This window comes from Eucalyptus grandis, chromosome 8 (genome assembly GCF_016545825.1).
Source record: "Eucalyptus grandis isolate ANBG69807.140 chromosome 8, ASM1654582v1, whole genome shotgun sequence".
Taxonomy (NCBI): domain Eukaryota; kingdom Viridiplantae; phylum Streptophyta; class Magnoliopsida; order Myrtales; family Myrtaceae; genus Eucalyptus; species Eucalyptus grandis.
The window spans coordinates 11,200,016-11,224,557 of NC_052619.1; the positions used below are offsets into that span (position 1 = coordinate 11,200,016).

The 24,542-nt window shown below is 37.9% G+C and overlaps 1 protein-coding gene and 1 pseudogene across 1 annotated transcript; both read left to right on the forward strand.

Moving 5' to 3' along the window:
- The first annotated feature begins 5,951 nt into the window (after positions 1-5,951).
- LOC104456437 (GEM-like protein 7) lies at positions 5,952-7,966 on the forward strand. Its single transcript, XM_010071232.3, is given in 6 exon segments — positions 5,952-6,321; positions 6,682-6,768; positions 7,036-7,068; positions 7,071-7,230; positions 7,232-7,307; positions 7,408-7,966. Coding segments are annotated over 6 exon segments (702 nt in total). The 5' UTR covers positions 5,952-6,167; the 3' UTR covers positions 7,600-7,966.
- A 10,096-nt stretch (positions 7,967-18,062) lies between these two features.
- LOC120287822 lies at positions 18,063-24,489 on the forward strand (annotated as a pseudogene).
- The last annotated feature ends 53 nt before the right edge of the window (positions 24,490-24,542 follow it).

The following is a 24,542-nucleotide window of genomic DNA, read 5'->3' on the forward strand; positions in this document are numbered from 1 at the left end:
CTAATTTTGTTGCGATAAGTGGCTAAAATTTTAAAAACTCATCGAGTCTTCTTCTTCATTGATAAGACAATTAGTTGGCTTTCGTGATGGGAATTAGCGATGATCAAGAGCTAGGACTCTTAATCCCACTATGAATTCAGAGGGAAACAGAGCCAGCTTTCTGCTATGTTTATCGGATAAAAACTATCTCCCAGAAACACAATTCCTAAAATAAACAGTTGACAATCAAAGAATATTCCGTGGAACCAAAGAGGAAAACATCATCGAGTCGAGTCTTCTTCTTCATTGATGAGACCAATAGAGCAGATGTAGAGGAGCATCTCGGAGAATGGAAGATTCTCAATTAATGTTTCTTCAGGGAGAAAATGGATCAAACTCATCATCGATACCATGGCGAAAGCAGATAGAATGGAATGATCGAGATCAACCAAAGCGAACCTCAATCGCGTCGAGATTTCTAAGCGGAGTGAGAGAGACACCTCACAAGAAGTGGGGAAAGAGATAAGAGTGCGTTTGGTTCAAACATTTGAAAGCCCATTAGAAAAATGCCGTAATTTAGCTAAAGGGTTTTAGGCAAATACAAAAACCGTTTGGTAAACTATGTTTTTGAGAATCAACTTTGAGAGAAATGTCATTTAAACACATTTGAAAATCCCTTTAGGTGATTAATATTTGTTTTTTTTTTAAATTTCATTTGTTTAAAATTTTAAAAAATAATGTATGCAACTTTTAAATATAAATTTTGACAATAATACTAAAATCAAATACATATATATATATATATATATATATATATATTAAAAAGACTGAATCTTTCATCGGAATTTTTTTAATTTTTATTTTCTTAAAATTGAAAAAAAGTGTATCACGAATTTTAAATATAAATTTTATATAATTAAAGAAAAAGACCAAATCCTTCGCGAAATTTTAAATTTTATTTGTTTAAAATTGAAAATAATGTATGCAACTTTAAATATAAATTTGAAAATAATGCTAAAAAATCATATATATAGACACACATACACACACACACACATTAAAAGAATGAAACCTTCATCGAATTTTTAGTTTTTATTTGTTTAAAATTGAAAAAAAATAATATATGCAACTTTTAAATATAAATTTTGACAATAATGCTAAAAAAATCAAATACATATATATATAATATTTTTTTTTTAAAAGACCAAATCCTTAATTTAATTTTTTTTTTGTTAAATTGAAAAAATAATGTATGTAATTTTTAAATATAAATTTGAAAATAATGCTAAAAATAAAATACATATATATATTTCTTTTTTAAAAAGACCAAATCCTTCATCGTAATTTTTAAATTTTTATTTGTTTGAAATTGAAAAGAATAATATATGCAATTTTTTAATATAAATTTTGACAATAATGCTAAAAAATCAAATATATATATTTAAAAAGACCAAAATATATTTAATTTTTTTAGCATTTATATAAGTTTGATATTTTAGCATTATTTGGCATTCAAAAATAATAATGAGGGAAAAAATAAAATTTGAAAGAATAAGCGATGATAATTGTGGAAAAAAAAATAAGTTTCAGCATTTGGTCAAATGCTGAAAGTTCAAAGCTAGTCCCTACTAGCATTGGGTTTTCAACTTTCTTAATGATGACTTTCACTTGAAAGTTACTTCAAAACGGTTGCAAAACGGTCTAAAGATTCCAAGAGGCTGGAGGAGTGGCTTTGGAATGCGTAACCAAACGCAGCCCAAGTAGAAACCTAGAGGGTGACAACTCCCAGTTGAGGTGGACCTTGGAAGAGAAGCGACGCGTCTTTGGTGCGGACAAATCACTCAACGTCCCATCGAATAATCACAGAAATCGAAACCAAAATCTCCAAACCTCAAACCACCAAACCCTAACGAGGGTCATTAAAGAGGACCATTAAAAATCTATTTTATATTGGCTACTTGGAAGCAAACTGGTGCTGATAGCTCATGTAATTTACCCTAAAATAAAACGATGTTGTTTTGACTTAAAAAAATAATTTGATGAATTTCTATGGAAGGTAAATATGTCATATAAATATAAATTTGAAGTTAAGAAAAATTTTAAGTAAAATTTATCACAATGGGTATAATTTGGGTTTTTTTTTAATAACTTTTCCTCTAAATTTATCACAAAAAGTGCTGATTAGTCCGCTCCAATCATCCAGCGAGGCACAAGAAACAAGAAATCATCCTGAATCGAGCGAGGTTTGGTCCAGATCTCGACTAGAACTAGTATCGGTGCTCACCTTCAGAAAATAATTGCGCTATTTGTGAACTAGTCTAGTAGATCATTGATGTATAGGGAGAGTTTCCCATGGGTTTATCTCATATACAGGATGTGTACGAATTAGGGCACAAGCCGGTCTGATATAAAGTAATGATGGTTGAGTAAACTTAACCACTGTTAGTTGAGTGATAGCAAGATTTAAATTAAGAAAATTTCAAAGTTTTGAAATATCAAGTATAAGATTGATCCTTTAGATTTGAGTTGAACATACACATGCCCTAGTAATTGAATTTTTTTTACCATAAAAAAAAGGCATAATACAAACTCAAAAAAAATATTCATGTTTAAGTAAACATACGCATCAGATCGATTTTAAACCACAAAGTACTTTTGATATTTAGATTCTCAAGAATTCCTTTTGATCTAGCAAATAAAACTTTCATGAAAGTCTAAAGAAAAATAATGGCATTTACTGACAACAACTAGATCAAATGTTTAATAATAGAACAATACTTGTTTAGGGTATGTTTGGTAACTAGCCAAACAATAACTACTTATATTCTTGTATTTTCTAGAACAAAAAAAAAAAATCTATTTGGTAAAATTTTTGTTCTCATAATTTATTCTCGAGAATAGTTTGGAACAAAATTAACAAGTAAAAAAAAAAAGTTACTTCTTTATTATCGGGAACAATTGTACTATCAAACTCAAAACATTTTCTTTCATTTTTTTCTCTTCCCTCTAATCACATTGGGACCTTGCCAAGACTCAACCTCGTTATGGGCGGGCTTGCTTGGCTGGCTTGGCTAACCCAAATTTGGCAAGGCTCGATCTCACTGGCCCTAGGCGAGGTCGACCCTCGGCGGTGGCTAACGAGGCTTTCGAGGTCAGAAAAAACAAAAAAAATATAATAAAATTACTAAAAAATAAAAGAAACTTTAAATCACAAAAATTTTGGAGATCATACTAAATGCATTATTATTCCGATAATAGAAATTTTATGCAATTATCAAACATTTTTCGAATGTTTAAAAATTCATCCAGACAACAGAATCGGAAAAAAAAAATCATTTCTAAGTATGAATTATTTTCGAGAATAGAATAATTACTAAACGTATCCTTGGAAACTAGACACAAAGGAATTGTGCAGGCAATGCAATGCCGCACACCCTCTTTCAATTACCATGCGAAAGTCTTTCGGTCCGCTCATGGTCGCTTTCTCGGCTCCGGCCCTCGGCTTTTCGCTCTTCTTCTTTTTGGTGTTCTTTTCTGGGTTTGAGGAAGGGCGATGGGAGGGAAAACTGAGCAAGTGGGTCAGTGGGAGAAGGAAGCGACAGGGAAGAAGGTTTGGTTTGATATGATAATACGTGAGACTGCAGGATTCGTCGAAGAAACGTGAGAGTGCAGGACTGGTCGAAGAAACCAGAGACGGAGACGGGGGAGGGTTAACGTGGTCACGACAACGAGCGATGTCCGATCTTGTGGAGATGGAAATGCGTGCGTTGTACTTGCAGAGGGAGAGAGAACAAGAGATCAAACATAAGACCACAGCGCATGTCTTTCACGCGATATGCTCCCATGTCTCTACGAAATCACTTGATGAGCATGCATGATGCAGATAGGATGGAAGAATTCGAGAACAATCAAAATATTTCATTGTACTGATATATAAGGTCACTTGATTAGTAATGTCAGATTAGCCTAAAGCTTCTTTTTTACAATGGATTAGCGAAACAAAGATTTATCTTTGCATTCTCATTTATTTGAATGCGGTTACGATGGAAAAACTTGGAAACAATCAGGATAAGATGTAGCCTCCATGTCATGATGTCCCAATAAAGTCACTTGATTAGTAAAGTTCAATTCGTCTAAAGCATCTTTTTGAAAATGGATTTGGTGAAATAGGAATTTATCTTTGAATTATGATTCATTTGAAAGTTCCTCATGCACGATGTGGTATTAAAAAATTCGAGAACGGTCGGTATCCTCAATGAAGTAATATCGGTCGAAATAAGATTAAGATGGATGAATTTCCTTCATTGGTCATGCCATATCTATGAACCTCTATGCCAAATCCTATGGAAAATCACGTGACTGGGTCCTCCTTTTATCAAGAAAGTTGGCACTTTTGATTATTCTATCGGCCCACGAAAAGCCCATTGGCCATCCCCACCAAATGGGCCTTTCCTTCATGCAAAGATGATATTGGGCTTGGATCATAGACATTGGTAAAGGCCCAAAACATGCAAGTCAAGGCCCATTCACAGAGTACCAACTCCACTCCAAACCTACCCTGCCCCACTATTTCGGGTACTTAATTGACATGGTACCTAATCCACTTTCGGTTACGTGCACCAAACATATAAAACAGTCTAAGAAAAAAATTATTTTCTGGGCCATGACTAGGCTAATAATGTAGTATTGACCACTTAAAATAGCGTGGCCCAATGCTAATGAGATGTTCTATATTTTTCACGAGAAAAAAAGCATAAAAAATTAAGAATAATATAATCCATAAAACCTACTAAGTTCCAAAATTATGCCCTACCGCGAGCCCTTCTAAGACATTCCTCGCATATTTTCCTCTCATATTAAATAAGAGCTATAGTCAAAGTCCGACTGGATATAAAATCATTCTTATGCATTTACTTTTAGATGAGCAACACGCATGCTTAAGAGTCGAATTACTTCACATGTCAATCATCTAACGGTGAAGATAGTATACACCTCATTTTTCACATCGACAAGGCAAATTAGTAAGGTAAATACATGTTTATGAAGGCCCTCATCACCAGGGTCTTCCTTTCTTTTTTCTAGTTAAGGATTTCTTTGCAACCGTGTGAGAGGCCATATCTAATGCCCCGCTGCACATGCAGGCACATGTGAAGTCATGGAGGGACCCCTGTGTACTAGAATGGCTCGTTCTCAGAAAGTCCTTCGCTGGTGGTCTCCTGTCAGTGACACCTTCCCTCCACCATCTGCAAGAACTGCACATGCTGCTGTGCATCGACCCATCATGACGCCACGGCCCCGTCCGGGCAGTGCCCATGGATAAGCGAAATCCTAATGGACATGTGCTGCAGTCCACACGAACAGGGTACGCGCTGGGCGCCATTCCAGTTGAAAAGTGAAAAACCAGACCAGCTACGGGGGCAACACTGGCGTGACGGGGACTCCTCGCTGGATTTTCTTGCTCCCCGGGTCCCTACCACCACCCCATCCCCGGTTTGAACGGCCACCCTTTCTTGACTTTGATCGAACGCGGTCAGGAGGATGAGGTATGAGGTATGAGGAACGAGGAAAGCGAAAGATAAAGAAGTTTGGAAAAAAAGGTGTCTTGCTTTTTCTCAAGACCTGCGGGAACACGACGAGAGCTGCTGAGACAGGTGGCTTTAACTGTTTGTATTAATATTCATAGTAGAAAGACGGTGCAAGGGTCCACGGTCCGTAAACGGATTATCATCACTCGCCAATATTTTCTGTCGCTTTCGTATAAGATGTCATGAAGCGGACCAAGTTTATTGAGGGTTTTGCAGGCGGACGGTCGAGATTCTTTTCTGCCTTCGATCCGACGGTGGCTGGGGCTTTGGATCGGCTTCATGATCTTACTTAGAAACAACCTAATCCTGAAGGCTTCCGCTTCTCACCGTGTGGTGCACGGATACAGGTATGCCAGAGAGGGGCAGAGTGAATGAGAGAGAGGTTGAAAATTTTGGCCACCGGCATTTCCTTGTTTTAAGGGTTCTCTGCATTTGTTCTTGCTTGGAAGCTCTGCATCCCTTTCTATATTCTCATCCTCCCCAGGAGAGACATCTCTCTCTCTCTCTCTCTCTCCCTCCCTCTAGCTCTAGCTGTGAGAAACACCAAGAAGATAGTGGGTATTCTTGTCTGAGGAAGATCAAGTGGAGAAGCAATTTCAAAGCATGAAGGACCAGGAAAGAGATCGTTTTGGTGGGAGTCCTTTGATGAAGTCTGGCGAGACAACTCCAGAGAGACCCTTCTCTCTCTCTGAACATCTCAGCACAACCCAGAGCCCTTCTTCTTCGGATGGCTCTCCCAGTCCTTCCTTCGACGCCAGTATGCTCTCTCTCTCTCTCTCTCTCTCTCTCTCTCTGTGGACCTGTGCATATCCATGTGTTCCAGATCTTGGTGAACTAGTCTCAAATTTTGGCAGATATGGTACAGAATTAGTTATAGGGAAAGTGGAGAAAGAAAAGTCAAATGGGTAGGTTCTGAGACTGTTTTGTGTGTTCATGTCAGATTGGTTGTGCTTAGCTAGCTTGCCTTATTCATGCTCCTTTCAGCGGTTCCTGTTGTGTGTGCTTGTCTTAATGGATTGTCTGAACCCAGCAGGTCACTTTGGCAACCGGTTTATGATACCCAACAGGAAAGATTCATTTTTGTTGCTTTGGGACTCACGTGACAAATTTTCTCCAGGTGTAGATGAAGAGGACTCCAAGAAGGGAACCACCAGGCAGTTGGGGAGAAAACACAGCAGCTTCGCATACAGAGTAATAGATCATGGTAAGTATTCATCTTGAAACTGTGGCTTTCCCTACAAGTTTCATATCATAGGAAAAGGAAAATATAATTAACGGGACAAACGGAGCGAATCATAATGCAAAAGGGAAACATGTGGATTGTGAAGGCCACTCCATGTGTCGTCCTCTCTTCGCATTTGATTGTCTTGGTCTTGTTGTAACGAGTCTAGTTAGTTGCAAAGAAGGCATTGAGGTGATTTGCGAATGAGAAATTTCAAATCTTGAAGAGTTCATGTGGAAAAATTTGCAGTGAAGCTCGGGGCTAAGCTGTCTGAAACCGTGAAGGGAAGCTGAGTTTGGGAGCCAAAGTGATTCAAGAAGGCGGAAGGGAGAACATTTTCAAGCATATTTTCGGCATGAATGAGAAGGAGAAGTTCTTGAAGGCCTCACAGTGCTATTTATCCACATCGTCTGGTCCAATAGGAGGACTTCTCTTCATCTCCACTGAAAGTTGCCTTCTGCAGTGACAGATCCATCGATTTCCCTTCCCCAACTGGAGAAATAGTCAAAGCACCTTACAAGGTGAGCTTTTTCACGTCATTATGTGATGGATTTGTTCATTGCAGAGTGTTCAGGGAACCAAGAGTTTTGCTAAATAAATTTTCTTACGGCTCCTCAACAGGTTTCAATACCAACAAGGAAAATAAAATCAGCGAATGAGAGTGAGAATGTGGACAAGCCGGCGCAGAAGTATGTGCAGATTGTAACCGAAGATGATTACGAGTTTTGGTTCATGGGGTTCCTGAGATATGAGAAAGCCTTCAGAATCTCGAAAGCCCTTTCTGCGGCCAAAGAAGCGAAAATCTCCTTGTGAAGTTAGTATATTGTCTTCTGTTTTTAGGTGCCCAAAACCTTGTGAAGTTAGTTGAAGTTAGAGAAAACTCTTTGTAGGTAGTGACGTGTGTTTATTGGCTGGCAAAGCAGAGGAATATGCTCTGCAGCTGGTGCTTGCATTTTCAAATGACCAGAAAGTGTCCGTGCTTGTAGCTCTTCTTTTTTTTTTTTTTTGGTTGGTCAGGTGCTTGTAGCTCTTCATGTGCAATTATCACTTGCAACTACTCTAGGTGGTGTCTCTTTCTGCTTGTAAAGCTAATCATAATATCGACTGAACCTCTTCACATGAAAGACCCCAACTACCTCCCAATCCACAATAGAATCAGTGATGACAGATTATTCGCCGACAACAATGAGAACCAAGATATCTGAAGAACCACTTTCAGCTTCTTTATCTGATAATCCTGAAATTGTTTCGATGTCAAAGCCTATTGATGGACCATTCAAGGCCAACGGCATTTTCATACAAACGGAATAAGTGGAACAACTTATATAAATGATGATTCTACGGCAAGCAGGCAGAAGTTTTAAATAAAGCAGGAGAGATGCAAGCATCGTTGATCAAGAAGCTTTTGCAAAATGATTGTCCAAGTAATCAATCATCATCAGTAAGTTAAATGATGGTTGAGTAATTGAAGCTTTGGGACCATCTATGCTCTCAATGTCATACTACTGGCAAAAAAAATAAAATCTGAAAATGCAACGAGCCTGATAGAGGCAGTTATTGTATAGACAAAACTTTTGCAAGGATGAGCAGACATTAGTCCCAACTGAGAGGTGCGAGTTTTATGACTGATAAATTACTCAAAAATAAATCAAATAACATCGTTTGATCTGCAAGTGAAATAGAGAGGAAGTATACATCGACGAATAAAAGGACAAACAAGAAGTTGTTGTATAGTTTGCCCCGTGTGATCATATCTCACGCCAGAAGCATGCATGCTGAAACGACTCATGCTGAAACACGACTACCTAAGGCTGAAGCTAGGAAACATGCAGTTCCCAGATACATGCAGAAATTTATTTAGCTGAAAAAATGCCTTACAAAATAATAGCGGACCTGAGAAGTAATAAAGCAAAATGAGGAAAGAATAAAACCAAACAAATTCAAATCAAAAATGGGGCACCTTCATAAGCATGTCACTTTCCATACACATATCGCAAGGAGTTATGATCACTAGACATGTACAAAGATTCAGCCCAGCCAAAACTAAGGATATAAAGTCATGGAACATTTCCTTTTCTTGGCCTCCTGCATCCCTGTGGGATAAGAAATCTACACTTGATTCCAAGGCCGACTCCAAGTTGACCGCATCCTTTTGCCAGTAAGCCACAGCACATCCTCTTCACCCTCTTCTTGCCCTTGCCCATCCTTCTGTGCTCTGAGTTTGGATGGTTAACCGAACCTTTTTTGGGCATGTCCTCTGCATCATATGCCCTATGCTAGATATACTGTGGGCCATCTTCCACTGAAAACACTGTGTATCATCACATTCAAGAGTCTTCACAAAATCTCTTTCTAAATTTCTTTACTAAGATCCATCGGTCTGTCTGTATCTTGTGGACACTTTCAGTATAGTTTTACAAGAAGATTACTACAATTTTCAGATCCAGCACAAATTGGAGTGTGCCGCACTGTTTAATATATTCTCTAGTAGAAGCTTCCGTTTCCTCATCTGTTCTGTCAAATTAATTTGATCATCATCCTCTTGATCTGGATGGACTTTGTATTGTAACTCTGCGAAATTCAAATCATTGATCAGCTCCCCAGTGATGTTGCCCCTCAACTGACTTTAGGGGTAAGCATTGAAGCCACAAGTGATCTAATCCCACTGAACTGAAACTCTGATAAGAGGTGAACCATATTATTTTTCCATTGATGAAGATTTTCACTTCACAAGATATATCTTGTGCGGTTTACTAATAACGCCAGAGAGGAGTGCTATGGTTTTATCACACGAATGGGAAGGCACCTGGAAAGAGATTGAACTACCCCCTCGCTGATGGCTGAACAAATCTGGAACCCTGCTTCTGGGAACTATCACCCTTGTTTCAGAATTCCCATGCAGTTGAAGTTATGTGGTAATGAAAAGGCGCATTTGAAGAGTCATACATATTCAGAACCAGAGAGAGATGAACCTGAGTTGGTAATTTATCTTCTACACCATTCCCAGGATTCTCAGCCAAAAGATCAGCGTAACTTGCATGGACTGGCCTTATACTTGGGGGAAGCTCCTGGATTTTTTTCAAGTTCCTTGCAGTTAACTAACTCAGTACTTTCAAGTTAATGAATTATTTTATGCATGCATTGGGGCAAATAAATTATCCCCAGAAATTTTTCAAGATTGAAAATGTGGAAAAGCAGTCTGGGGTCTCAGGAAGCTCATTTCTGAGAGGATTTCATCTTGGAGATCGATTAATTTTAGATAAGGCCACACAAAAAAGAAAAATTGATTTCTGAACCAAACAGGAGAGTTTCCTTTGGGGTTGCAAGGTGCAGACTTGTTTGATCTCAATACATTCTGAAGAGGAATACCAGGATGAAGGTTGTTATTTTATCCGCTTGTGCTCTGGAAAATCAACGAATTTTGGACATCGGCTTGCACAAGAGTCTCAAGATTTCACAACTTACAAAGGCTGTTGGGAAGATGTAAGATATTTGCAGGAACCTAAAGCTAAAGCCTGGAAACAGACAAGATTTTCTATTGAAGATGGGCAATTCCTTAACCGCATTCCCAGACAATTCAAGCCTCTGGAGAAGCTCCATCTTTCCAATAATATAGGAACCTCTTCAAGCTTTGAGCAGCCTTCAAGAAGAAGTTTGGAGAGATCTTAGCTTTAATCTGCTTGGGAATTTCCTAAGGCTGGAACAGCACCTCAGCGGCAAAGAACCAAAGTCGTTGGGATGCCAAGTGAATCATGAACTTCGACTTAACTTGTACATTATTACAAAAAGTCAAATTTTCCCGGCAAAGGCATTGATGAGATATCAGGAATCTCCACTAAGGATTTGCGGTAACCGAAATCCATGGATATCCAGCAAAGCTGCCGAATGAAATAACTTACATAATGCTGAGGGAGGAGATATTACAGAATTAATTAGTGTCACTTGAATTTGATTATAAGTAAATTCTTCTTGAGGATTAACTTGGAAATAAAAAATCAAAATTAGAAAGAAACTTAAATAATTATAAATGGACCATGTAAGCGGATTGACAAGGAAAAACAAAGTAGCATCCGATAATAATGTCGATTGGATCTTATATCGATGACTCGAGGAACACGTGACAATTCGATTTTACTTGAATTCAATAATAGGTATCTTTCGGAGGATTGAGCGAGATAAATTTAAGGTGAAAAAGAAACTTTATTCTAATAAATGAATATTCAGATGAATTGAAGAGAAAAATAAAACAGATAGTCTCATTTTTTATGAGAAAAAGATGGCTCAAGAAATAAAATGAACAAAGTGCAAAAATTTCAATTAAAATAAATGATAATTAATGTATCTCGAATATGTTTAAGAACAATCACAGAGGGTGTAATTAGATCTTTTCTGCTCATGGTCTTCATCTTGACTTGGTCAGAACTGTTCCCTGCAAAAGGTCATGGCCCAAACCCACATAGGAGTGGGATTTTCCTTGGCCCAATCGATCGGTGCACGGCCGAGCGGGGGGCGGTGGCTTTGCGGTGCACGTGGAAGGCTCAGCCTTCTCGGACGGTGGCGTCTATTGGCGGTGGGGCTTCTCGGTTCCTACCAAATTAGAAAATGATAACCAACACGTGCTTAACAGAGACACCGAGTCTCGACCCACTATTGAGGCAATTCACCTACTTATCTCTTTTGGAGGAAAAGCTAAGTTTAATTCTCTGTACCTAAAAAAAAAAAATGATAGTACAAATGACAATATATAATGTCATCCTTGAACACTTAATATGTGCAATATAATTCCTCAACTTTTGCTCAATCTACAATGTTGTTCCTAACTATTGGTAAATGTCTAATGTAATCCATAAACTATATAAAAATATTTAAAAATTTAGAAACCATATTAAACATTGAACCAAAGTTTAAATACCGCATTGAATATATTAAAAGTTCAAGAATGATAATGTATTTTTTCATCAAAGTTCAAAGATCACATCAAATAGATTAAAAGTTCAAGAACGATATTATATATTGGATCAAAATTCAGGGATAATTTGTGTCTTTTTCCCACAAAAAAATATCACACTTTTTTTTATGAATTGATGTAAACGGATAAGCGCACTAAACAAGGGTCGAAGAAGAAGGAAAACGAGAGACGTGGCAGGGTTTCTACATGGATAATTACAGGGTGGGGTAGGGTACGTAAAGTATGATGAGAAAAGCACAAACAAACTAGTAGCGTATCGCCGGGCAAGTAGCAGTTAATTCTCACCTTTACATCCGACCTTAAGTCAATCTCAAATAAGAATAAAAGGGAGTCCTGTATCATCTCTTTAATTTGGTTGTCATGCTTTTCAGCTTTGGATTTAGGAGCCTCTTCAGCTTGAGTTTGGTTCCACCGATCCTCCATTTCATGCGTAAAACTTGAAGGGGTTCTAATTCATTTTTATCAGTAAGTTCCTGCTACAAACACTTCTGGTTTCCCCCTTACCTTCGTTGACCAGATGCAAAATTAAATATCAAAGTCAGTGACGCGGTGACTTTTCTGAAGGGATCAAATAAGCTAAAAAAAAGGTTGAAAGGTGGACAGAATTTGAGTACTATACTGTTCAGGGAGATGCTTATGTGATTGTCCTTAATCCATTGTGAAAATAACAATCTATTTTGGACAAAACATAAACAAAAAAAGATAATTAGAAATTGTTGCGGATTCGCTCATGTTAGGTTCCGCTCGTTTCATCAAAAATAAATGATTAGGAGAACTCTTTCTTAAAAACAACCATTTGTATAAGTTGAAATAGTTAGACAATGACACATATTTTCATTATTGATAACAGTTTATGTTTTAGATTTTTTTGTGAATAATGAAAACAAAATTTATTTGTTAATTTATATTTGTAGGTGATATATATATATATCGTGTAGAGATTAGTTCGATGGTTGAGTTTTATTAGGTTGATGCTGGTTCTCGACTGTAGAGCTTGCTGGTCGTGAATGAAGGAGGAAGAGAGAAAAAAAGAATTGAAAATGTGGACTCTCGAGCTGGGTCTTTTTGGTCGTTTTAACTTTCAAAGTTGTGTATAGAGCCAAAGTTAGGGTGGAAATAGCAACCGCTCGAGATTTTCTAAGTATAAAGACATGTTTTATTTCAATAATTTAGTCGAGAGAGTTCTCTTCGAAATTTTCCTCTACAGCGATTTTTATATTTTTTGCAACTATCTGTACGTTCACAAATTTTGAACTTCATTTTGGTCATTCCAACTGCATCACTCACTGTCTCTTTCCAATGCACATGCTACACTATATCACATTGCTTAAATAGAAATCTTCATAAATAGATTTTTATATTTTCGGATCATTTGACAAGTATTTGGTCTTGCGTCGCCGTAACGATGACGTAACCCTGACATAAGAATGAGGTCATTTCAATATAGGCATTAGATCAATGCGACGATGAGTTGTGGAATTTTGTGGAGCTATATGTAGTGTGTAGTGTGGTGCAATCAGTAGCTTTCTTGCCTTCCAGCCACGCAGAAACCGCGTCTGAATGAGGTCAACAAAAAGCCAAAGCAAGCTTGGAAAGGCATCTCTCATCCGTATGTATCATCTTTTTCACGTTTGTCCATTCCTTTACAACACTTCTGATCTTCGTATCACAACAGGGACACACGGACATTGGCTGTGGTTATTGGCCCCCTTTTGGATCTTAGATAGAAAATGAAAATTTATATTATATACATATATATCTATATGTATGAATGATGGGGCGGACTAAATTAATCAATTTATAAGAATTCTTCTTTAATGATGTGATTGTTTATATGAATTTTGCTGGGTTTATAGTAATATGCGTTTGTCTGAATCTGTCAAATTGAGCGTATGCGACAGTTTAGTATTGGTTTGGGGAGAAGAAGTAGAGAAGTGTACTTAAAGTTATTCTCAACTCTAGAGGGAATGCCGAACGATAAAAAGGAAGATAATGAAGGACAATTTAATGAGGTTGTTGCTTTCCATTAGGCTCGTCAATATGGGTCATAAACTCATTTTTTTTTAATCCGTATATGATGAACTGAGTTGTTGTATGAATTAGTTATATTTAACATATCATACGAGTTTAAATGTTGTATGAGTGTTAAATAAGTTATAAATAGTTTATAATTTATTTAAACACAATATACTTTTATGATTCTCTCTTCATTCTTTTTTGTTTTGACTTGATCTTTACACTTACTCACTTTGCACTATCACTTCTATTTGGATAAGTGTTTTAGTAATATATGTCACGTTAAGTATGTAGATTTGCATTACATAGAAATTGATCAAAATTAGTTTTTTTTACCGGATTATATTTGATTCTATTTGACATATGTTTCAAATGACCATCGTCCCGTTTTGTGAGAACAACCCGACCGATATAAGATATCTTCGATGTCCTGTCACATTCGTAGGTGGAGGTACGACCGCGCGAAGCCCTAGAGGCCACATGCTGTAGCGTGTCGAAGGATGCCCTTATTTGGCATCAAGGACAGGGTCAAACGATATCTCTCGTTAAACTTCGACAGAAACCCTAGACGAGCGTGAACGCCACACGTAACGATGGCGCTCTCCTTGTAGGACGGTGGCGACCACCCCGGCATACGGCATGGAAAAAGGAGTTGGAATTGATGCGTCGAAAGGAAGATGACGTTTTGCTTTTCCCCACTGCAGCTTTTTGTCCTTTGGAATAGCGAACGTCGAGCGCTTTACATCGGCAACGACAGCTCGATTTGCGAGAGATTTTCATCTTTCCATTCGTGTCTCCTCCGAGCCTGTGGCTCCGCCACGAGGCGTCTCTTCGTTGTCGTCTCTTCGTGTACTATAAGCGACGTACCTCGTAAGATATTATATCACGTGTGCTCGCTCTCCACGTCGGTCCATACAGACATACACGGCCTTTGTCTTTTATTTGGCGAGAAGTAAGCACTTTTTAAGATCTGAGCATGTCTTTAAATTGCTCCACCCTGAACGGGCCATTTCAGAGTGTCTTCCCCCACAAGCTATTTTCGGGCAAATGAGGGGAAGAAACGCGGAATAAAGGCCCCACTAAGTTCTCTGGCCACAGCGCTTCTAGCGCTGGGATTTCGTCTGGAGGGAGGTCACTGCCTTCTCCTAGCATACTAGGCTGGCAAACCCCCAATGAAAGGTCCCGGGAGGTGGCAACCTCCCGGGGTGGTAGAAAGTAATTTCTTAAGCTCATTAAAAAATATTTTTATCATCGATAATAACTTATACCAAATGTTTTCATGAGCGATGAAGATATTTTTTGTTTATTCATTTTTTTTCAAGCAATATATTTGAAGTATCTTATATAACTCCAACATCTCTTGAGATCCACACATTTTCATGTCTATACCAAAGATATATAGTTTAAAGAAATGAAGTGGGAGTTCACTAATCATATTAATAGGTCTATGCAGCAATTATTTTATCTATCGGTAAGCTATCATTGAAAATCAGCTAGGTACCTAAGTCTTTGTCTGTCTTTTTCTTTTTTTCTCCTTTTTTGAGACTTTGCATTTTGACTAGTTCTCATATATATAAACAAATTGTCTCGTTTATATGCATCAGATAAGACTTTCACTTGCGCGAGGTGCAAGCAAAAGATCTCAAATATTAAACTTCCAGCACCAACATTTGTTCTTTTTAAATGAAGCTATTTGTGCTCGGATGGCAGCTGAGACCGGCCTCATGAAAATTTTGTATTCCTTGGATAGCTTTCTATCATGTGGAAACACTTTTAAAGGAACTTTAATCTTAGGTGGTTGCGACCTAGGAACTAGCTCGCATGGAGCAAGAGATGAGACTATTTCGATCCTGATCACTAAATCATCCTTCAAAGTCGGTCGTTGCAGATAAAATAGATTATGCCCTCGTCCACGGCACCTTGTTTTACTATGATTAAGGTTTCGACGGCAACAATTACATTACTTAAAAGAGACATTAGGCAGTTGAAATGAGTACGATTGACAAAATTAAGAAACGCGGTCCAGCCAGAATATTGACAGAAATGAAAGGACAAGGTGGGCATGCCAGATAGAGTTAAAGCTTTAGATTTCCATCATCGAATAAAGTGGCTGACAGAGCCACGTGTCGAAAGAATCGCAGTGCCCTACTCATCATGGCAAATGACAGCAGCGACCCGTCTCCTCGTCCATCTCCTACGTCGGACCATCGTTATTAATTGGGGGTGGTGCAGGCAAGGCCATGTTCGATCAACTGTTGTGGCACTTCGCGCGCGACGAAACGTGTCGCGACTTCTGTGAAATCCTGAGGAAGATGCGATCTCCATTTGCTCCAGATTGTCGGGAGTTCGGTCTCTGCTACCATCAGTCACGACATCATCCACAAGCAAGTTCATGCTAATGTCAATGAGGCGGTTAACCGATTTTCAACGTATCTCGAGCTTCTTAATTGGACGGGTCGGACTAAATGCATTGAAGCAAAGAAAGAATTGAATGATGTGACAAAGGGTAAAAGGGGTCTTGAAGAAATGATTTCTTGATCATCTACTCGATGTAAAGAAAAAGGGCTGCGAAAAAGGGCCGAATCCCTCATTGTGGCCCTTTTTAGTTTCGAAATAGATTTAATCTGGCAACTAAGAGGTCCATGATGCTTTCAAAATTTCAATGCTCACCATTGCAAGATCATAATCTATTCGGAAGAAAGAACTGATTGTCACGAAAAATCTTAGTTTGAACCGACATGAGGTAAAAAAGATCTTGAGGAATGATTTCTTGATCACCTGGTCAGGGCAAAGAAAAGAATCCCCGTTGCGAGCCCCTTTTTACCTTTGAAATAGATCTAATCTTGCGACTGAGAGGTCCACGACACTTCTGAAGTCTTGATGCTGACTAGTTCAATATCATAATTAATCGTGATTAAAGACTTGGAACATTGGAGAGACCTTCTACAGAGACCTTCTGCAGGCTTCCTTACTCTCTTTGAATGTCCACATGTTAGCTTCAGAACGAAAGAAGCCATTTTCCACCAACTAAATTGACTTTCATCGCCACCCCCACATCTTGCGCTGTCTACCTCGTTTTAGACAACCTTCGTCAATGCCCTCGTCTTTTCCTTCCTGTTCATTACCGGTCGCGTCATTTTCGTCCGTGCCACGTGCTGGTGGAAAATTGAAGGAAATTTTACTTGGAGGAAAGTAACAAGCCTGAGGACGATGGAGGACATGTGCCATGTGAAATCATGTTGGTATGCGAAATCGCATATGGTGTGTCCTCTCAAATCATGATACTCCTGTCGGCTACTCGCGTGATTTCTCGTAGCTACGTAAATAGAACGAATTTAACATCATGTGGTTACGTGTTGCTTTTAACGGTGAAAGAGGGAAGCCTATCAAGTCTTGTCGGATTTGTCAGATCTGTAGTTCTCTCGATAATTTTACCTTGAGTTAAAATCCGTATTTTATTATGGTATCGAACTATCTTGATCAATGGTAACTAAAATTAAATTAAAGACTTTATTTATTTCATGGAAAATAAATAATTTAGAAAATATTTTCTTTAAATTGATCGATTGTATTACTTATTAAAATGATAATTTTTAGAAAAATAGTTTTGCAAATCATTTATTTTTGCCACACAAACGGAGGCACAACGTAATTTTACCTTGGGTTAAAATCGGTATTTTACTATGGTATACGAACAATTGTAACTAAAAATAAATTAAAAAAATTATTTACTTTACAAAAAATAAATAATTTAGAAATATCATTCTTAAATTAATCATTTGTATCACTTATTAAAGCAATAATTATTAAAAGTATATTTCAAATAATTCATTTTTGTTACACAAACGGGGCTGAGATATAACTTTTTACTGAAAATTTCATAATAAAAAAATATTTTTAATGAAAATCATTTTAAAAGAAACGGTTAGTTTTCATTTGTTTAGTGATTAGGAAAAGTAATTTCTTTCTTACCAAAAAGGGAAATTGTTTTCCCCTTATCTAAATTTGTCGTTTTTAGTCTTTGAAAAACGCTTTCCATAAATTTATTAGTTTTATGTTGTCCAAACCTGGAAAAAGTCTCTGACCCAGCAGAAAATGTCGAAAGGTAGAAAAATAATTTTTCAAGAGATAATTTTCTTTTTCAACCTATTACGTGAGGTGATAATGGCGGCTGAGTCATGCTCCTTGGATGAAATGAAAAGCCTGTTTTACCTTAAGGGAAAAACAAAGCAGCTTTCCAATCAGATGCCATGGCCGAGATCGGCTTCAAAAGAGAAGTCATTAGAAAACCCACCTTTATAGTTATCAGCACCGCAGTTGCATCTCGGCTCGACGTACGTACCGCGCCCCGCGCCCCCTCTTCGCCTATATTATATACCAACTTGAGTGGAACCTTCCATGAGTCCTCCTCCTCGTCTTCTCTCTCTCTCTCTCTCTCTCTCTGCTAACCTCCTCCGTACTTTCTCTCTCTTTGGGTAAAGGAATGTCTGGCGTTGCAAACTGAATTCGAGGCCTTTTTCGCCTGGTCCTTGCGATTCGAGGGAAAGGGTTCCCTTCCTTTCTTTATTCTTTCTTGGGTTTTGACGAAAGTTTCGGTTTTTAGCTCCCTCGTTTTTGAGTTAAAAAAGGCACCAAAGACGCCAGCTTTCTTGCTGTACACCTGCGTGCGGGACTTCTTCATTTGGGAAGTGGAAAAGGGTAAGGTGTAAATGATTGTGATTTGGTCCTCCGATTCGCGAAAACTTGCGTTGCTTTGTTCTCGTTTGAGATACTGTTGAATTTCTCCAGGAACGCCGAAAAAGGAAGGTTTTTCGAGCTGCTAATTCGAATGCAGATTCTGAAATTTTGCTTTGCAATGTTGTCAGGAGCTGATCAAATATGTGTCGCTTTGCTTTCCCGCTAACTTTAGGATATGAGTGACTTGGGTTCTGTTTAACTGGCGAATCTGGAGTGATTAGCTGAATTTCGGGGGGGCTCTTTTTCTTGAATTTGCATTGTTGGGTACCGTCCAATTCTTCTCATTGATCGAGTTTGAGCAAAGTCGAGAAAAGGGCAATGGTGATTTGGTTGTTTCTTACTTGTTTGGATGGGGCATGATTGGAGATGCTTTACTCGCAAGTGTTGTTGAGATTGGGTTTGGGTTGCCTTCTGTTTCTTTTCTTTTAAGACATCGTCGAGAATGCTGACTCTTCTTGGACTTGACTTCTTTGGCTTTCACATTTTGCTCGTGACGAAACTTTAATGGCTGAGGAATGGGCGGCTTGTGGTGAATTTGGTCATGCTTTTGGTTCAAGTTGGGAGTCACGTATAACTGTCATACTTCATGCCTTTCTTGTGATCTTTTACCACTGTACGAGCTCTTTTTGTTTCCTTTTTCAGGTTTTTAGCTATATTTGAGGAGCGAATTTAATGTCCAGAAATTGCTGGAAGTGTTGACCCATCATTTGAACTATTAATAAGGACAAGGTGAGATAATTTAGATGCAGCTTTATTTGGTATATATACATATGAGAGAGAGAGAGAGAGAGAGAGAGAGAGTCTAATTTGGAATCGGTGGACTCAGCTCGTGAGTAGCTGTTGTTTATGCCTGAATTTTTTTCCTTTTTTTGGTGATAGATAACCTACTACTCCTGCTTTAATGGTTGGAGAATTAATTGCTCATCTTCATGGCTTGCTGTCTGTATATTGTTCATTTTCTTCTGAGGCTCATAATTCATTTAATTTATGAAGTGTTTCTGGTGGCGATGCTCTTGCATTTACAATAACATGCAGATACTTGTAGATGCCTTGGTACATTCGTCTCTCTGATTATGAATGATATTGAATTGACAGTCGAATAAGTCTCGGAAAAATGGGATGCCTGGTCTCTACGCCAAAAGATTCCGGTGGCATCAGAAGGATTCCAGGAAACATTGGCGAAATTTCTGTATATGTCCCTGGTCTACGAATCCCCAAGCCCGTTGATTTTTCTCAGTCGCTTGGGAACCACTTGTCCAGAAACTTGGTTGAACGGTTATCTGCCCTTAGGACTCGTATAGTTGTGATGGCTGGCCAGGAAGCTCCAACAATCACAAGAACGAGGAGAAAGTGCCACCCAACATGGTAAGTTGTAGCAAATTTATAGCTAGCTTCGCTTGATTATTAGTTACTATGAGCCCAATGTTTTATATGTGAATGAATTGGCCACAGGAGGTTCGACATTGGCTGATCTTCTTCAGGCTCTTGAAGATTACTTGCCTGTTCTTTTGGGATTAGTTAAAGACGGTAAAGCATATCTTTTATTTTTATTTCTTATTTCTGTACTGTATGTTTACATGATGAAGAATCTAAATCTTTTCTATCTATGATGGTGAAGGAGTCTGTTACAACACAAAGTGTCATTTGTTTGGATAAATCAGGAGGATGACGCGGAGGTAGGAGAAGCAACATGCTCTTTTTACTGGTTTTTCTTCGTGTTGGTTATAGCATATAAATGATCTTTCTTTCTTTTTCAGGAAACAGCCATATCTAATGCCTGGTACGAGGTTCTGTCAGTGCTACACTTGATGGCAATGTTAGCGTTATCTCAGGCCAACTTACTGCTCCTTCCAAGAACATCTGCTGATGGTCACCATGCCAAAGTTTCAGAAGGTAGGTCTTTTAAGAGGCCTTCCTCTTCCGTCATGCACCACAGCCTCTAAAGGAATTAAATAATAAGGCACCTTAAATTAGAAGTTTAGGAAAGAATTAGCTAATCAGCTAATAATAAGGCACCTTAAATGAGAACATAGGTTTAAGTTTGCAAAAGTGATCTAAATAAGCTGACCATTAACTAATTTCCAATGTGTTCTTATGATAATTGGTGCTTCAGAAAATTATGAATTGATGAGTGGGTTTTGGATGGTGATACTTGTTGGGGGATGGTATCCATAGTCTTTTCTCCATCTTTTGGAATGGCATAAGATAGTCATGGCACATTAAGGCACTTCTGAAATCAGAAGTGCATTTGCAAGAGATCTGGCAAATTTCCAACCTTCAAGCTGTTCATTCGCTAAAATTCTTGACAGCTCCTGCTTTTGCATGAAAAGAAGGATAGTAGTTGATATATGGACTTAATGACATCTTGTCGGAAGTAGTAGTATAAATTCCTCATAGCTGTCAATCTAATCAACTCTGAGCTGAGATTGCTGTAGCTGATGCTGTGGAACTAGTAGAAGTCATTTGCATATTAGAGGTGCATTGAATGTTCCACTAAATGACTGATGGCATGAGAAATATAAATTTGGAGCAAAATTCGCATGTTTGATTCAATGATAAGCTAGACGAATGAAACAAGTGCGAAATGCGTTAAGTTACTGGAGAAGAAAGAGTATAGTTGTGTAATGGAAAGAGGAAGGTAGGCAGTAAAAAATCAAATTCTTCACAGATGCAGAGCCCATTGTATCAAAGGAGAAGGTAAAGAAGAATTTGATGACTTATAATGCAATTCAATATTACCTCTTAGAACTTGGATTAATGGATTGATGCTAGAGTGAAAGATAGAATGAAATCCTTTGATGTTTCTTTTTCCTCCCTAATATGACTGCTGCTATGTACACCTCTGCTCAGCATATGTTCATCCAGTAGCTCTGGTCTTGTTCTTAATTTTATCAGCTCTCTCTCTCTCTCTCTCTCTCTCTATAGAAAACAGGCGAGCTTCCGTTGACATATTTTTGAAGGCAGCAGGGTATCTGGATTGTGCTGTTCGGCATGTCCTTCCACAGTTATTGATTGAACTCAGGTTTGCAATATCTGTAATATTGTTGTGACATGCTTATGCTGGGTGTACAATTCATCTTGTAATTCCCTTGTTGTCTCATATTTACAGGAGAGAATTACCAGTAGACCTTGCAGAAGGGGTTCTTCGAGCACTTTGCCTCCAAGCACTGGGGCAGGTACTCTTCTTATAGCGGATATAGCAATTGATGAACTAATTGTGCCTCTTCCAAACTCATTTATTAGTCAATGCTTCTCCAAAGATGATCAAGTTAATAATCAATAGGTATAACATCATTTTATAAGACTTTCTTCTAAATTTACCTATATCTTCTGTGCAATTTTCTTTATACTTCTTTCTTATATTGAAGGAAGATGGAGGTGTCAACTATTGCTTAATATGAAAAATCCAAAAAAGAATCACTCTCTGTATATTCTTGATCCTTTCAAGATTTTCCTTTTGGGCTTCCAAATTATTAGTTAATATTTGGAGAATTCAGTGAGGAAGTAATCTTTTAGATATTTGAGAGTTGGCATAATCACATATCTTTATTCCTACTGGAGTTCTACATTTTTATATTTTATGATATTAATTGAAGCAATTGAAAATCATTTCGGAAATGGCTTTTCTTTTGAAGTTCATTTCATAGTTTCTCCCACACTAATCATAGTTGGGAATTTTCTCTCCGATGTTTGACATAGGGTGCGGATGTCCAACTTGGAATGGCAATTGATAGCACAAAAGCCACCCTGGCAGTCAAACGTAGGCTTGCTTGTGAGATGGTAAAAGTACTGGCAGCAGGTATACATCAAATCTCGTCTTATAAAATTAGACCACATGTCACCCATGAATCTGATTCAAGACTCAGTTTTATAATGGATGGTGAAAAGGTTTCTGCATTTTGTTTGACTTTTATTGGCTTGGATAAGGTGTCTTTTGATTTGTATGCTGGAACTCCTCTTTCAGTGCAGATAACGTGTGCATTGTTCACTATAGCTGAAAACATAATTATGTCCAAGAACAACCACTCTAGTGTGTTGCATTGTATCTAGTTTGTTCTTGCTTGGAGTACTTTTATTCATCTTCTGTCCAGTAGTTCTGTGGTGAATCACTTGAGCATCTCCATGCATGCTGAGATGTGTCCAAAGCATCCTGGTATTGTGGTAAAAATGAAATGGAGCGGCAAAGACTCCCCTACCGTTTCTTTTCAAAGTCTGAACTTGAATAATGGAAATGCAATTAGTTATTTAAGCACTTCAACAACAATGAATTGTGTAATATGCTGTTGATGTCCTATATTAAAAATACTGTTATTTGTAATTCTACATACCTATGGAGTATGCGCATTCATGTACAAGAATATCAATTCCACATGCTTCATATGCATCTGTTCATATTAGTCGTGTGTATTTTAATATGTATAGTCCAAAATAATAGGTAAATAGGTCTTTCTATCCTTATTCCGTCAGTGAGTAACAAGGAAACAGAAAAATAGGTTTGCGTTGGTAGATCATCCAGTGCATTCGGCCTGTCACTGGTCATCTTTTAAGATAGGTTGTTTCGTCCATGTATCTATAATCCTATTGGCAACTGTTGATGTACCTTGAGGAACCTGGTTTTTTGAATTTATATGTTTGCAGTTTTCCTTAAAAACTAACAAGTTTTCCTTGACGCTCATGTTATGTCACCTATGTGCTATTAAAATAACTTCGTTTGTTATTAATCTTTAATGAGAAATTGATTGCTCTGCACGTCTTCCTTTATAGGCTCAAGATAACCTAATGAACCTTCCTTTGACAAATGGTTGGGCAGAAAAGCATCGTCTTTACGTAAAGTGGAAATATAATGAAGCTAAGGTATGACAAGATGTTTCATTCGCTGTTTATTTTTCTCCTGAACTCAGGATACGTTTTCTGAATTTCTAAATGTAATTACCTCATTGGTGGTCTCTTTATCATTCTTGAAAGATATGACATTTAGGTTTGCATATATGATTAACTCTGCATGGTGATTGGCAACATATAATCAGTACACTGAAGAATTTATCAAGTGAGAGAAACCGAAGTCCCGGATTGAAAATTTTCTTCTGAGTTGAGGATGATAAGCTAATGGGAAAATCAATTTCTACATTGCAATTTTTCACATTATACTGATCACTGTCTGATTATTGCGGTTTGAGCGAGTTACATAAGGCAGTGACGTCGTACTTGATTTACTATCATAGTAAAAGGAAATTTTGACAGCATGGAGAAGTGGGAATTTCAGTTTTGTAGTGATGGCATTTTCACACGTTAACTGACTTAATATAGCAATAATAGAAGTTGGATCCAAAGAATGATTTGGCTTGTGATGACTCTTTGAGGAGGATTAATGTTCCAATAATCATACACATGTGCATCATTGTGAACGTGGAAAGAAACTCACTCTGTTTCCAATAATTTGTCCTTGGCCTGGTGAACCAGTCACGTTCTCATGGAGAAATTTCAACTCCTATTCAATTCTTCTAATGAAAAACCATAGATGCAGAATGGAAGATGTAATCATACTGTATCTACTATATGAGTGGACAGGCAGGACGAGCATGTTTTATTAGCTACAATAGCAGCACTAGAAATATTGAATGGGAAAAATAAGATAATGGACTTGCAAATATGGATGTAATTATTCCATGAAGACTTGCTGGTCATCGCTAAATTGAGGAGTAACAGAGCTTAATTCCCCATGCAGCATTTTCTGATTTTTAGTCTAATTGGTAAATGATTGCTTATATAACATTTGTGCATCAGCAATAGAGCCACGCTATTCCTAAAATCTATTCAATCAGGCTGCAGCATATTACTACCACGGCCTGATTCTGGACGAGGGAAACACGGAGAAGTCTCATGGAATGGCAGTAGCTGCTTTACAAGCGGCAGATGAATATCTGAAGGAAAGCAAGAAGGTCTCAGAGGCATTTAATGCGACTCCTCCTCTTTCAAGGTAATCTGGTTAAGCATTTTCCCTTTTCCTTTCAAAGCATTAGCTAGTTAGTTTTAA